A 15,800-nucleotide genomic window follows, 5' to 3' on the forward strand; every position below is an offset into this window, starting at 1 on the left:
TTTAATGCATTTTACTTTGCTTCTCACAGTTGTTGCCACCGTCCAAAAATACCTAGAAGCATCATTGTGCAGCAAAAAAGCTACAATCCTAAATTCGTTTAACTATATCAGTCTATTACCAGCTGTTATAAATGACACATAAACAACACATGTAATTTTCAACATATTTGGTATTGATGTATTAATTTTAAAAGAGCAATGAATAATTCTACCCGCAGATGTTTATTTTAATAAAATGCAGCTTACATGAGATGAAAAACAAAATTGCTCTGTAAGCCTGAATGATTCCTATATGTGTTCAACGACTGATCCTTTAAATTTAATACAATATAGAGTTTAGTCACTGTCTGTCCCCCATTTGGTTTCCCCATCACATAATGCTACACATTTTAAGGAGTGAAAGTTGGCATGTACTTTCTCTTAGACAGCTGAAGCTACATATTTTCTATAGTTTCTAATACAGTTTCAATACATTTCGACTAACTATCAACTCGTCAGACCACCAGCCACAGATGACTGTCGCATTGTCTGGGGCTAATCTTGCAGTCTCCTGGCATCAGACAACACTTAGATAGCTTGGGGACTACCATTTGGAAGCCCCCAAGTTTCAGACAGAATTGTTTAAGAAACTTTAACTATGCTGTCATATGCTGATCACGATATATATTTCTTACTGCTTGGCAGAGAGGCACTAATGTAAACAGTGATAGTGAGCACAGGTCTAACAAGGCACAAGATGGAGTGGACTCATTCAACCCTCAATAAAAATGAAAAATTCACATCTCACATGCCTTGGAAGACAAGAAATACAGGATTGCAGGAATATATGTATGGTTGCATGTCACAAATTATAGATGTGGTATAGCTGAGATAGTAAATGCAAACACCATTGTTTATTTGATGTTAACTATAAATGCTAGAAGAAATTAACATTATTAGCACTAAAAACAAAACAACATTTTTTTCAGCTGAGTTCTATCTATATATAAATGCCCATGTCTTAAGTCTGTCATATATAAATATAAAATAAAATATAAATCAGTTGACAGCTGACAGCATTATAGAGTTAGAAATAACTCAACATCTGTTAATGCCAGGTTTTCTGTGCTGACTGTGGCAGCATACAAAAAGGCATCCAGGCAGTTTGTTCCCTTTTCTTTTAAATGTTTGTTCACATAGTTAAAACAAAATGATGTTCCCTTGAGTTTTCCTCTCAACTGTGTGCTTGTTTTTACCTACTGTGTACATTTTGACACTTACAATCATCCACCATTGTCAGCTGCTTTGCTAATTCACTGCGTATTACCCTCTTAAAAATAAGGTTCTTAAAGGTTTCTATGGTAATGCGAATGATTAAACTGAACCAGTGCAGTGGAGATACTTTTAATAACGTAAATGTCTGGTAATACTGTGTGTGAATAACATGCAAATAAGTAGCTATGAGCACATTCATGACAGCCATTATATATGAATGTATGATATGTATTTGGCTTCATAAAGATCACTTAATAATAACAGCAAATTTGCTTTTTATTTTTATTTATTTTTTGTTTTTGTTACCATTATATAGTATAACATTGTATATAATATAACAGTGGTGGTTGGTATGAGCTTTCTCCGTTTTATAATCTTTTGTTGTATTTTTAAAGGGTGTGGGTGGATGTACCAGTTTCCTTAAAAGCTATTTCTTTCATTGCGATTTCTTGCAGGATAGCTGAGCAGTCACCAGCATGAATATAAAGCATATTCTTTTTCACTTTATAATCAGAAGGATTAACTCTGAATGGCAGATTCAACTGTGGTCTCTCACACACAGTAGTGGCTGCTGGTCTTTCAAAGAGGGGAAGCGCATTGTCGGCTTACATCATAAAATTTGTCAATTTATTTATACATAAATTCCACCCTGTGATCCTTTCGTACCAAGTACGCATTTTTTCCAGGGACTTGACCAGTGTCCTCACAATGGCCAGCAGAGCTAGTCTGCTTAGATGGCCAAACACCAAGAAATGGGTTGCAGTTCGTCTTTCGACTTCTCTCCCAAAATCCGCAGTGGGACTGAAGCTCCCAGTGATTAAGTGATGGTTTAGAGCTCAAAATAATTGTCAAAATGTGATTCAGACTTTCGACTTATCCTCCAATCATCTTGCAGAAGCTCCATGCTCAGACCCACCCACAGCTCCATTTGACCCCAGAGACGCTTAGCATCCGGGGCGGGACAAAATCGTGGCATTTATCCAATGACCAGCATGTTTTGAAGCAATCAATTAAAAACAATCTGTGCAGTCCCATTGAAGTGAATACATGCTCAGCTTCTACGGGCAAATGCATTTATGTTACGAGAATGCATGAGAAGTTAACAAAATCGAGTCAGTCGATTTGTGATAAGTAGCTGATTCTGAACGAGCTTGTCTTTGAGATGAACATGTTCTAACACATTTGTAGTCAATGATATGTTAGCACATCTATACATATTTGGCCATTTAATTTTTGACATTTTAGGGGAAGCTGAGCTTCCCTTGCAGTCTTAGAACAATCGCCAAGGCTCACACAGTATATTAATATCAAGTGCATTGATATTCACATAGAGACCCTCTGCCAAAGGCCATTTGCAAGCCACTGGACATGGAGAGAATGAATCAGCCAAGGCAATGTCATCTTTGAATGTAATTGCATCCATCTGGTTTAGAATGAATAAAATAATGGAGGAAGATTAGCTGACATGAGAAAGCAGCTCTCCTTATTTATTTGTCAAAGACACCTTCTGAGGCAGAGATTATGAGTGCCTCCAAAGTCTGTGTCATGTCTGAAATGTCAGATACTGTCTCCCTCTGAGCCTGGCTTTAGTACTATATATATATATATATATATATATATATATATATATATATATATATATATATATTAGCTAGAGACTCTCTAGTTTAGTTTTGGGATGACAGGCTGCGTAATGCCATTATTATAAATGCATATTTTTATTAGTGAATATTTTTGGTAGACTGCATTGTACTAACTTTTTCAGGTGGACAGAAAAAAATGTTACTGCAAGGTGGGTGGTGTGGTGCAACTCAGGGGTGTGACATTTAAAATCTACTAGCACAGTCTTATTGAAAATGAAAGTGGAACATAGCATTTTTCTCACTTTAGGTAGCAGCATAAAGACATGGCCTGTTTCTCCCAAGGGAGTTGTGATCAAACAATACCCCACTTAAAATATGATTTGTTTTAATATTTATTTCATAAAAAGATCACATTTCACATTAAGATTTTTAATCATAATAATTATACAAAGAATAATACCTAATAACACCACTACTTCTGCTACAACTATATAAGTAGTAGTAGTAGAATTAGTTGTAGGAGTATTAGTACCACTAGTAGTGGTAGTAGTAAGGCATAAACTGATGTAAACTTTTATAAACTGATTTACATTCCTTTATGACTAGACATCAAATAATGTAGTGTATCTCAGATCACATTTTGACTAGTAAGGATGATGCCACTAATCAGTTCATTGTATGGATGTTAATTAAAATATCTGTAATTAATTATTGACTAGGTGAGATTTAATTTTAGATATTCTGACTTCAATTACAGCTAAATATAAAGGTCAATTTAAGATATCTTAAATGTCTCCACAAATAATATATTTTCAGTACACCTTTATAAATGTGAAACTAAAATATCAGTGTTGAATATTGAATTATTTATATCTTTAATGTGAATATTGAGTATAGGTTGTGTTCCTGCTTTGCACCAAATGATTCAGCAGTTACACATGAATTATTTAATTATTAATTAATTAATTAGATCCCTTTATCCTTTATAGCTTTCCCCTCTTTTATCCACTCTTTTCTTCAAGTAGCCTTTGCTGCTTGCCAGGTTCTATTGTAAATACGAATATTCTTTCAATGACTTGCCTAGATAAAAAAAAATTAAATTAAATTAAATATTATTCTACCTGAAATCGTTAGGTGAAAGTCCAGTACTCTCTCAGATCCTGGACAAGACTCTTTTGTATAATTAGGCCTTACACTCACACCTATGGACAGCTTTGAATAGCGAATCCACCTATCAATGTTTGCTTGGGTCCTGTGGGAGGAAACCAGAACACCTGGAAGGAACTCCCACAGACACATAGAAAACAGACCAATCTCTTTACAGATAGTGACATGAGGCACAGTTTGAGCACTCAACTCCAGAACCCTGCAGCTGTGTGACAGAGACCCTTGTTGCACCACTGTACCTTCCCATCTGTATTTAGCACCCAGTGCTGGAAATTGCATATAAACCATAAAGCAAGCATTATAATCCAGACTGTATAGACATCCTGGTTTGGATCAACGTACAAACCATGGCAATAATGAAACCAGTGCTAAACCAAATTATGTCAGGCTCTGTGTTTCCATGCATATATCTCACTGGTTTAAGGTAAGAGCCATGGAAATCTGAATGACAGGGTATGTATCGCTTTACTCTGCATTTAATTTACTTCCCTTCTGTACTTTATTTAACAATTTAGCAAGAGCTTCTGTCAGCAAAATGTCCATAGTGCCTTGCCCAGTTTTGTGTCACAAACTACATACAATTTAGAGCTATCTCTAATTCTCATGTGGGATACGCAACACTTTATATGACTGTTCTGATGATGCGATTTCAGATATCTTAAAGCAGTGACTCTCAGTCCTAGTCCTGGTGGGCCTCTGCCATAATTACCTTAACCACTGCCTTCCAGTTCTATCTCTGTAGGCTCATATTTCTTAGAAACCCTTTATTGGTACTCAATGTTGAGAGTTGTATTGTCTTAAATGGATTTTTTTTTAAGTCCACTTACATGCTCTGTATATTCTGCCAGTAATCAAAATTACTGCTGCATGAATAGTTAAGAGGCAATGCTCTGACTGGATGTTTGCCTTGCTGAATAATTGAGAAGGCAAATGACATTTCATCTGACATTTTGGAAACTTTGTCCAACTAATGTAACTTGTGGCTCATATTCATAAATCTCCCAAAGGAAACATCTGTTCTTAAAATCAAAGTGGGAGATGTTCGTATTATAAAAGCTTTTCGGGATTACAATCCCATTTCCCCTTTCTAAGGCATTTTACAAAGAAAGGAATTGTTTAATCATATTTACGTGCAAACAACCAGATGATGTCAAGAACAATCCACTACTTAGAAAAACTATCCCAGAATGTCTCTCTGACTAATTATTTTAAAGGACTTGGGATTATCCGATGGCCAGGCTTTGGATGTAATGGATGAGTAACAGAGCTGGGCAACCAGTGGATTAATCAGGAAAACAAATACACTCCATGAATAAAAGACATTAGACCCTCTATTGGCTTTCTTGGCAGGGCTAGAAGGTGCTTGGCCATGTAGTACCATTGTTGGTGAGTTTAGGCTGCATGGATTACCAGAGGGCTTTAAAAGACCCTAAGAAAGCAGCAATTGTTCTTAGCAACGTGGACAAGAATTTAGAGTCAAGACTTTGTTTTACATGTGTCTTCACAGCATTTAGCAATATAATGGCCAGAACAGGGAATATGGGTATATACAAGATTATTCAGCATGAGAGAGAGAGCCTTGGGAAAAGTAAGAGACAGCAATTGGAGGGTGAAATAAATAAACAAACAAACACAGAGAACGTCTCGCATATAAGCCGACGCAGGCTAAGAGCTTAATCTTCAATGCTCAGAAAACGAACGATCCACTAATCGTCTTTGACCTTGACATGGAGCAACAAGGTCACTGGGGAGCTTGGAAGCTCACAAACTACTGGTGGATATATTGTGAATAATTAGAAAACTGGAAGGTGCTGGGCGTATTCTTGCTCCTTGCCCTTCCCCTGAGGGGCTATACCTGCTTTTTCAACTTTCTGTTGAGCGATATTTATGGTGATGAGCTGGGTTCAGCCGTCTGGGCATGCTTTGGACGTGTGTGTGTGTCGCAGCGGGCTCCATGCCGTAATTAAAACACGTTTATCTCTGGACACTGCAGAAGCCTGGCTATTATTCAGCCCGCCTTGAGGCTGAATACAGTCAAGAGCTCGGGAGACCCATTCAGTTTATGTTTTGTGAGGTTTCAGGAAAATAAAATGAAACCTCCTCCTGAGGGTACTTATGTGTATATTATCAGAAGGACTTTTTGCAGTGTGGCTTATATTTGATCTATCCAGTCTGAAACATTTCAGGTGACCTCACCAAAAACAACAAAATAAAAAAAATCGCCATTTTCACAACATGCTTGGGATTTTAGATCATAAGATTGTTGGGTGATTTACCACAGCAAGACTAGGAATTAAAATTTAAAAATGTATGAGACCACTCTGTATGAGCCTTAATGAATGCATGTAAAAATCCCCAGAAGGAGCAAAGGATGACAAGGAGTGAAAGTTTAATTTATAAGAGTGTAAATAGAGTAAAATTACTTTACAAATGTTTTATCATTGTCCTCTTTTCATTTTGTTCATACCTTGTATGAGTTCTGGGTCTTGTCTAGGATTTGTTACATGCTTTGTTTGTTTACTATAGCCTGCATCTGTGAGAGGTAGTTGGTCATGTGATCAAGCTCACAAGTGTCTTCTATTGCCTTTGTTTTTATTTGTCGTTCGTTTAGTTATGTATGGATAGATTGATTGTAGTTGTAGTTCTTCAATATTTATCCTGTTTCCCATTTCAAAAACTGTTCCCAGGCACGTGTGCAAAATCACTACTCAAAGTGGTTCTAGAGGCAGGTCAGCTTTGGAGGCAGAAGGAATGTAATTGGTAATCAGCCAACAGGTGAGGATGAATTTTCAAATCCTGTGCCATAAACTGGTAAAGCTCCGACTGCTAGAAATGACTTTGGAAAAATAAATACTGTAGACTTTGTTTTGTTTCATAATTTGTTGGAAGGGGTGGCACGGTGGCGCAGCAGGTAGTGTCGCAGTCACACAGCTCCAGGGGCCTGGAGCTTGTGGGTTCGATTCCGGGTGACTGTCTGTGAGGAGTTGGTGTGTTGTCCACGTGGGTTTCCTCCGGGTACTCCGGTTTCCTCCCACAGTCCAAAAACACACGTTGGTAGGTGGATTGGAGACTCAAAAAGTGTCCGTAGGTATGTGTGTGTGAGTCTGTATCCACTGGGTTCTTCTGTTTCCTCCAGTGTTTCAAAACACATGCTGATAGGTTCATTGGTGATGTATAGTTGCTATATTTGTTTGAGTGTGATGAGTGTTGTCCATGGTGTGTTCCTGCCTTGGGCCCAGCCAACCCTGATCAGAATGAAGTTGTTACAGATAACAATCTCAGCACCTCCCCATTCCCCACACTAAATATGTGAAAACCTCCAAATTCTGTTCTAATAGACAAATAGTTGTCTTAGTTTGGTCATTGTTTTCAAATAAAAAGGTGCACCCTTGGGAACCTCTCAGAAACACCAGTTACATAGAGAATTATTACATGGTTACTTTGTGCCTTAAGATCAATTTTCATTGTCTATTTTGGTGCTGAAACTTCTCACTCTACCCACTCTGTACAGTAAAGTTTCAGTGCTTGTTTACGTGTAATTATGAATGTTTTCTCACATGGGTGAACTTCTGCTAAACCTCAGCTTTCTCACACATTTTTGGAGTCTGTCTAGTGGGGCGTAAAATGGAAACCAAGTATTTCACACTGCGATATGAGTCTAGATTTCCATCTACTGACAGTTGGTATTAGTTGGGAAGTGTACATATATATTTGTGGTGATACATATATACAGAGTATGGTTTCTCCAGGGTTCAGCCAGTTATATACACGGCAATAGATCACCTGCTGTCTATCCAATGATCGTAAACTATTTTTTTTCTCAGTGGGACCATCTCTTAGACTCGAATGAATTATTGTCTTTAAGCAGAGTATTTACATTAAAATGGTAATCCTCTGTGTTCAGCACTATTGTGCCCCTCCCTTTTCTTGCTGGCAGGAATTTGATGTATCTATTAATTCTAAATCACACTGAAGCTATTCTCTTCTTTTCACTAATGTTAGGGGCTCTTGGCTTATATGTTCTGCACATCTGTCCAAGAGGCCTCCTAACTTAGCAGTGCTTCCTGATAACAGCTTTCATTAGAACATCTTAGTGTCCTGAACAACAATCACTAATCTTCAGAACAATCTACAAAGACTGATCAACAGACAAAGACAAATTAACAGAGAAAAACAGAGTACACTATTTTACCTCTATGATGATTAAGATGATTAAGATTAAAGAATAATTAAAGAATATTTCTTTTTTGGGGATCACTCAAGATATTTGTAGGTGATGGTGGTGGTGGTGGACGGAGGTCACAGAGTGGAAGGAAATAAGTCCATTACAGAGTACAGAGAATGATTTTTCTTAAATCTTCCTAGCTAAACATGGCAATCAACTGACACCACCTGCTGCTCTGTAAATGAAGAGAAAAAATGCTGGACAAAACCCAAGCTGTGTTTCATTTTCATTTATTTATTTTGTTCCTGTTGTTGGTACAACATCCGGCATATGTATCAAGATATAGCTTAAAAGTTTCTAATCAATACACTTTAGATGCAGTACTTAGCGGCTAACTTCACTGTTCATGTGCATCTGCATTATGTGATTATTATCTAATAACTATACACTGCATCCACATATTGGTTTGTCAAAGTCTGATAAAATGGATTCAGCTGTTGTTTGTGCATGTGCAGTGGTTGGCAAATCATTCTATTTTATTTCATCTTTTGGCTTTTGAATACTGCCTGAACACCACTTGTGCTGTGATGCATGGAAACACATGAAAAATTACTCTTCACATAGACTGCTAGGAATAATGAAAGATATGTAAACATATCCACAGTATAATGATTTTCTTTTAGATTTGAATACAATTTCTGACACAATACAAATAGTTAAGAATTACATAAATGCTTAAGGATTTTATATGTGTGCAGAATATGACCAAAACATAATTTTCAAGTCCTACAATTAGATAAAGAGAACACAGTTTCAAAAAATGAACGAAAAATATTACACTTGGGCATTAGATTTGGGCATATTCAACTCTTGAATATTGTTGGTGGGATTTTCTATATTAAACACTCACATTTGTTCCTTTCACAATATTGATGCTAGATATTCCAAAATATCAGATTTGTTATTCTTTAACCATTCCATTGTGTGCTTAGGGTCATTTCTTTACTGCATATTCTGTTGAGATACAATTAATTCACACATATCCTGATAATTCCCTTTAGAAATTATCATTATAATTCATAATGCACTCTTCCATCTATAATAGCATGCTGTTTCAAATATTGGATATATATTTTTTGTGAGGAAATACACTATTCTATTTTCTCTACACATAACTCTACCAATTTCAACCAAAATATTTTGGTCACAGCAGAAGGTAGTGTCGCTGTCACATAGCTCCAGGTTCCTGGGGTTGTGGGTTTGAGCCCTGCTCCGGGTGACTGTCTGTTCCAAAACCACAGTTTAAAACAATCCATAGGTGTGAGTGAGTGTATTGCCCTGTGAAGGACTGGCGCCCCCTCCAGGGTGTTTTTCCAACTTGCGCCCAGTGATTCCAGGTAGGACCCACCACGACCTATAACTGGACAAGTGGTTACAGACAATGAATGAATGTTTTGGTCACTAAATATTTTTTTCTAATAGCCTTCTGCCTCTTTTTGGAGAACAGTAGCTTCATCCTTGCAACAATGCCATGAAAACAATTATTCAGTGTTGATGAATGTATGGATATTAACATTAGCCAAAAAAAGAGAAGCCGTGTACATGCTCAGAAATTAGCCACAGACTTCTGGATTCGCTTTTCTAAAAATGCACTAAATTACACCCATCGCCCTAATCATAACTCTTGTGCTCAAGTTTGTATGGGAAAATTTAACAACTGCAATTGTGAACTTCCATTGGTTTTGAAGAGGTCTGGCAAATAATGGCCTCAGGAGAGATGCAATCTCTTTGCCTAGAAAAGGCTGGCGTGTTATTTTCTGCTTTCTTTGGACTTGCTGCAGCTGAGTAGCTGCACCTGCAGCCTCGGAAGGCGGTCAGGGCTTGAGAGCCTTTTGCTCTCCTGATGCCGGCTGGAGATTCTAAAGCCAGTGTTTTGGTTAGACCTCGTCCCATAAATCCAGGCTGGGATCCCAGCAGGCACTGCCCCTCACAGGCCCCTGAGGCACAACAAGATCAATCCAAGGTGAAGTGACTGCAAGTCTCAGCATCTTTTGTGTGCAAATGGAGGAAATCAGCATGGAACATAAGGGTCTCCATGGTGAGTGTTGGTGGATAGGTTACTGTCAGATATTGCCAGACTGTCCATGAACAGGGGCTCAGTTTGTTAATGTCTATGAAATACAAAGTTAACTATGCCATATCTAAACTGCTCAAAACGGGATTCGAATTATCCGTCTGATAAACAGAACTACACTGTGTGCATCTGGGGTATTTACAATTCACCTGAAGAAATTGTTTTCTTTTACTCATACAATTAGACTAGGGCTGCAAAATATGATGCTCATTTACTGGTATTGTGATATCATTATACAAACATGTGCCAGCAAATTCATGTTATAATTAAGCCAAATAAAATTCCCTTTGCTCTAAGCACACCACAAAACAAGCCCCTGTAGGAGGGACCGTCACTCAATTGGCTGCAACACTAAATGATGGACAGCTAACTCTGACTTCTGATTGGTTAATTAAAAGTGATGACCAATGAGAAGCGTGCTCACTGTTTAGGAGCTGTCAAAGCCATGTAAGAGAGTCTGGGAGTATCTGCCTCTCCCACCGATGCAGTCTAACCTCAAAAATACGGAATAAAACGTGTTCCGTATACGCCTTTAGTGTCCAAATACGGGACAGTTGGCAACATTCTGAATCCGACCTGCGGGAATGTGCATTCTGTGTCAGAAAGGAGAATGTGTGACTATGCCCCTGGACAGTACAGTATATGTTTAAAATTATAAAAATTAGTAATGCATTGTGTTCAAGACTTTACTTGGACCTTCCCTTTAAAGATTTGAGACTTCACTTGGATTCATGCTCACAGACTTGGGAATTAATGAAGCAATCTGTAATACTGACACCAGTCATTTGAAAATGAGAACTACAATGCATATTCAAAACAGTGGAGAGATCTGCCTCCTCCCTCTCCTCCTCATACACACAGCTAAACCATGTTGCCAGTTTGAGGAAAAACAAGCAAGAGATGAGATTAAAAACTCTAAAAAGAATGTGCCATAATCAACTTATTTATACATAAAAGTGTTCATAATTTCTGTATAACATTTACCTATGCTAGAGAACATCGAGCAGCCACCATTTCCCTAGCATTTACAAAACCTTTACTGTTCAAATTCACCTTAAATTTGACTAGATGAGCTCACATACATATTTTCCTTTCCAGCATAAATGGAATTTTAGGTGATCTTGGCTGATTCACAATTTTCAAAATCAAACATTTTGTTCCACCTTATATGTATCCATTTACAAGCATTATAACCCAGCTTTTTGAATTCTTGGTTCCACCTTAAGAGCTGAAGCAACTGTTATTCCTCTTTATCTGTTTAAAACACACAAGCAGTTGTACACCAAGTCATTAAATATTGACCTAATTAAGTAAAAGGCTAAATTAAACCCGTGGAGTCTTTCAGCCACATCTGAGGTGATCTGACATGCCTTGATATTTTGACTAATTAAACCTACCTAAAAAGTTTGTTCCCAAAAAAAGCTATGTATGTATGTCATTCATCTGTTTTTGTTTAAACTAACTCTAAACAAAAATCTATTTTCAAAGGTACTGATATATAATGAAATAACACGTTGTGAACATTTATGAAGTTTTCTTTTGAGCTGTGTAGACATGGGCGTTGGCTGCACACTGGTGTTTACAGCTTTCTGTTATTTTTTAAATTAGTTTTTCTTCTATTTTGATATAAATCTAATGTGACTCTGTTTTTCTCAATACCTGTGGCTCACACAATGACTATTCATGAGATAGGTGTGAAACACAGGTGAGAAATCCCCTCCCCACTGTCAAAGATAATGGGACATTAGATCCCACAACACCCCATCAGTGAGACCAACTGAATAATTTGTTTGTAAACTGTGCTATTTATTTATTTAGCAAAGACACAGACTACATAAACATGTATGAATACATATGAGCTTCAGACGACTGCTTGAAAACAACGGATAGCACCCAAACTTTACTACGAGCCATTCTTTGCATCTTCTACGATGCAATTCCCTCAAAATTACTTAAGTACAACCAGTTATTATCAATCCACATTTAACTATAGTAAAATCATCCATTAGGCTGGGCCATGTACTCAAAGCCTTTAAACTAGCATATATTAAACCTCTGATCAAGAAACCAACTATTAATTCTAGTGTATTGTCTAACGATTTATATCTAAGATCCTAGATAAAGCTGTGGCCCAACAATTTAGTTCATATCTACACAAGAACCAAATATATAAACAAATCCAATATGGATTCAGGCCATATCATACCACTGAGACAGCTCTAGTCAAGATAACAAATGAGCATCTTCTTGTCTCTGATCAAGGCTATGTATCCCTATTGGTCCTACTTGACCTCAGTGCAGCTTTCGATACGATAGACCACCTTTCTCATAGAAAGGTTAAAAACCTGGTTGGAATCACAGGGACAGCTTTATCGTGGTTCAAATCTTATTAATTGGAACGTTATGAGTTTGTAAATGTAAATGATTTATCTTCATATTATTCTAAAGTAAGACGTGGAATTCCGTAAAGCTCTATTTTAGGACTATAATTATTTACATTATACTTGTTACCATTATAAGTAACCATGACATTAACATTCACTGTTACGCAGATGATACAAAATTGTACATATCAGCCAAGCCTGATGACAAGCACAGATTAAAGGAAATATAGGACTGTGTAAAAGACGTGAAAGGCTGGATGTTGCATAAATTCTTCCTTCTAAACAGTAACAAAACAGGCTCAGCTCCAGACTCAAAAAGTGGCAAGAAATAAATTATTAGATTTAATTTTAAATCTCACTGGATTGCCAGTTGTACCTGTTTCACCAGCAAAAAATCTTGGCATCATAATTGATTCAGATTTATCATTCAATCAAAACATATTTTGTATCATTAGGACAGCTTTTTACATCTTTAAAACATTGAAATTCCTTATCCATGCATGACACAGAAACACTATATGCATTTATTACTTCAAGGATAGACTATTGTAACACATTACAATACACATTCTTTGTTTTACATACACCCAAACAAAACAAAACTAATTTAATCTCCCTACCTTTTTCCAAGTAAACGACTGCCCACCTGTCCGGCTGGACACTGATGGATGACTGACTGTTAAGCTCTCTTTCTACTTTGTCTTCACTCTAATTCAGTGAAGCTGCTTTGTGACAGCATCAGTTATAAAAAGTGCTATACGAATGCATTTTATTTTATTTGAATTGACAGAGGAGGGATCTCAGGCTGAAATTTGAGTGGAGGTTCGCTCCAGACTCTGCAATTCTCAAAGACAGTCAGGGATGTCAGTGCTTCGACTTAGCTTGTTTCGTTAATCTATAATCACACAACCTGGACATTTTATAACTATAACGTTATTGATTGCTGCTTTAATTTGGTGCAGTGGTTTGTGGTGCAGTAGCATTACTTTATTACTTTTATAATCTGTGAAGTGCACTATTTAGGGAGAAGGGAATTATACTGAACAGGGCATAGTTTATATATGGTGCTAGGTTTTTTTGTGTTTTAGTTTTTTCTGGAGGTGTCAATATTTTTTTCTCCTTATTCCACAATTCTATTTGTACTGTGATGTCAAACCAATGTGTGAGTAAATCTATTGCCTTGACTTGCTGCTGTCTTCAGTCTCAGTAGTGTGGAGAAAAGGAGTTCATTTTCTGGATTTTTTGTCAGATTGAACAGTGTTCATTCCTCTTCTGTGGAGGTGCATGTCAGGCTACATTGTAGGGTACGGCATAGGTTTCACGTCTACATGGGACCTACACATTGCTTACAGCGTAGGTTCGAGGCTAAAGCATAAATTGGCCTTAATGATATTAGCTTCTATCAGGGCTTTTCCTTTCTGCTTTTCTTGTTTTGCTGTATTATACATATTGAGAATGTCAGGTTAAAATAGTATCAAAACTGTCAAGTTCCTGGGTGTTGTTTCTTGTATCTGTGCTGTTCAGTATGATTTCTATTTAAAAAAAAATGTTATGGGCCTATTTAATCAGAGTATTGTTCAAATGTTCTCTTTCGAGTAAAAAATAAAAGTGCCATGTTGGACCATTTAAATTAAGTCTTTAAAATTAGCTACTCATTTTGTTCATTTATAATTGGCCCAAAAAATTACACACATTAATGTTCCTCATTTGTTTAGCTATTTGGCACTGAATGTGAATATAGCGCTGCACTGGTTTGTGATTTGATTAACTTAACCCCACGTTCCCTGTTCCAGATGGGGGCCCATGTCGGACAACCTACTGTGGTAGGGGCCGACAGTGTGTGGTCAGGCAGCTGACAGGTCAGGCAGAATGTGTGTGCCAGGAGAAGTGCCACAGCTCATTTGTACCCGTCTGCGGCTCTGACGGCCATTTCTATGAGAACCACTGTGAGGTGTACCGCGCAGCATGCATGCAGAAGAGGAGGATATATGTTGTACACAGCAAAGATTGTTTCTTCAAAGGTAAGGAAATAACGTTAGCTCTATTATTGCATCACTGACGTCATTTCATAATAACAAAGCAATGTTCTTCTTTCATCTTTTCCCCATGTTTTTGTTTGTTGGCTGTGTTCATATTAGCACATGCTTGTAACTTAAGAAGGGTAATATTGACTGCTTTCTTGCTAGTGCTCGTTTGTGAGGTTAAACAGCTACTTTGTTGGTCCATCTTGTAGATGTAAAGTCAAAGAAAGTAACCCACAATTGCCAATGGTTGCTGTATAGTTTGTGTTGGCCATTCTCTAGTCCATTAGTGGTAACTGGGCACTGCATACCAGATGCTGTTGGCTGGATATTTTTGGTTGGTGGACTATTCTCAGTCCAGCAGTGACACTGAAGGGTTAAAAAGTTTAGCAGCCCTGCTATGTCTGATTCCCTTGTACCAGCACAACACACACTAACACACCGCCACCACATCAATCACTGTAGTGCTGAGACTTAGACACTATGAATATCATACCTGCTCTGTGGTGGTCCTCTGGGGTTCCTGAGCATTAAAGAACAGGCTACAGTTTGTAATTGTAGAACTACAAAGTGCTCCTGTGTGGTCAATGGAGCTAAGAGGATGGGCAGCGAGTGCAGAAACAAGGAGATGATCATAAAGTTATAGCTGATCAATATGCAATTATATTTAAAGAATATTCTGCAAATATTAGGGCACAGTGTATTTATTTGTTGAATACAATGAATAATACATTGGAGACAAAACCCAGCATCTGAACAGGGAAGCCCAATACTTCACATATGTCTATATATTATGTGCCCAAAATATCTTAGTGTATTGCATAAGTGTATTTAGACATGATATGCTTGTATTACACAATACAAGAAATAACAATATTATAAATTAGTACACATTTATTGGTTTATTAATCAGTCTGTTTTCCTTACTGTAAGACAGCAAGCTGAATTTGCGAATGTAACGTATGCCTTGCCATCATGAAATTATGGCTGATGTATGTGAAAGTATGGTTTAATAGGTTTTATCAATTGAGAAATCAAGCATAGTCAGGTAGGTTAATAGTGACAGTCTAATATCATTGCACATCAAGACTC

At 37.3% G+C, this 15,800-nt stretch overlaps 1 protein-coding gene across 1 annotated transcript in view; it reads left to right on the forward strand.

The window, feature by feature from the left end:
* Positions 1-15,800, forward strand: part of fstl4 (follistatin-like 4) — a 285,490-nt gene that overhangs the window by 103,936 nt on the left and 165,754 nt on the right. Inside the window, exon 4 of the mRNA XM_066646169.1 lies at positions 14,481-14,708. Within this exon, the coding sequence (XP_066502266.1) occupies positions 14,481-14,708 (228 nt within the window). The remainder of the gene's footprint in view (positions 1-14,480; positions 14,709-15,800) is intronic.

The sequence above is a fragment of the Hoplias malabaricus genome, chromosome 15, assembly GCF_029633855.1.
Source record: "Hoplias malabaricus isolate fHopMal1 chromosome 15, fHopMal1.hap1, whole genome shotgun sequence".
NCBI lineage: Eukaryota > Metazoa > Chordata > Actinopteri > Characiformes > Erythrinidae > Hoplias > Hoplias malabaricus.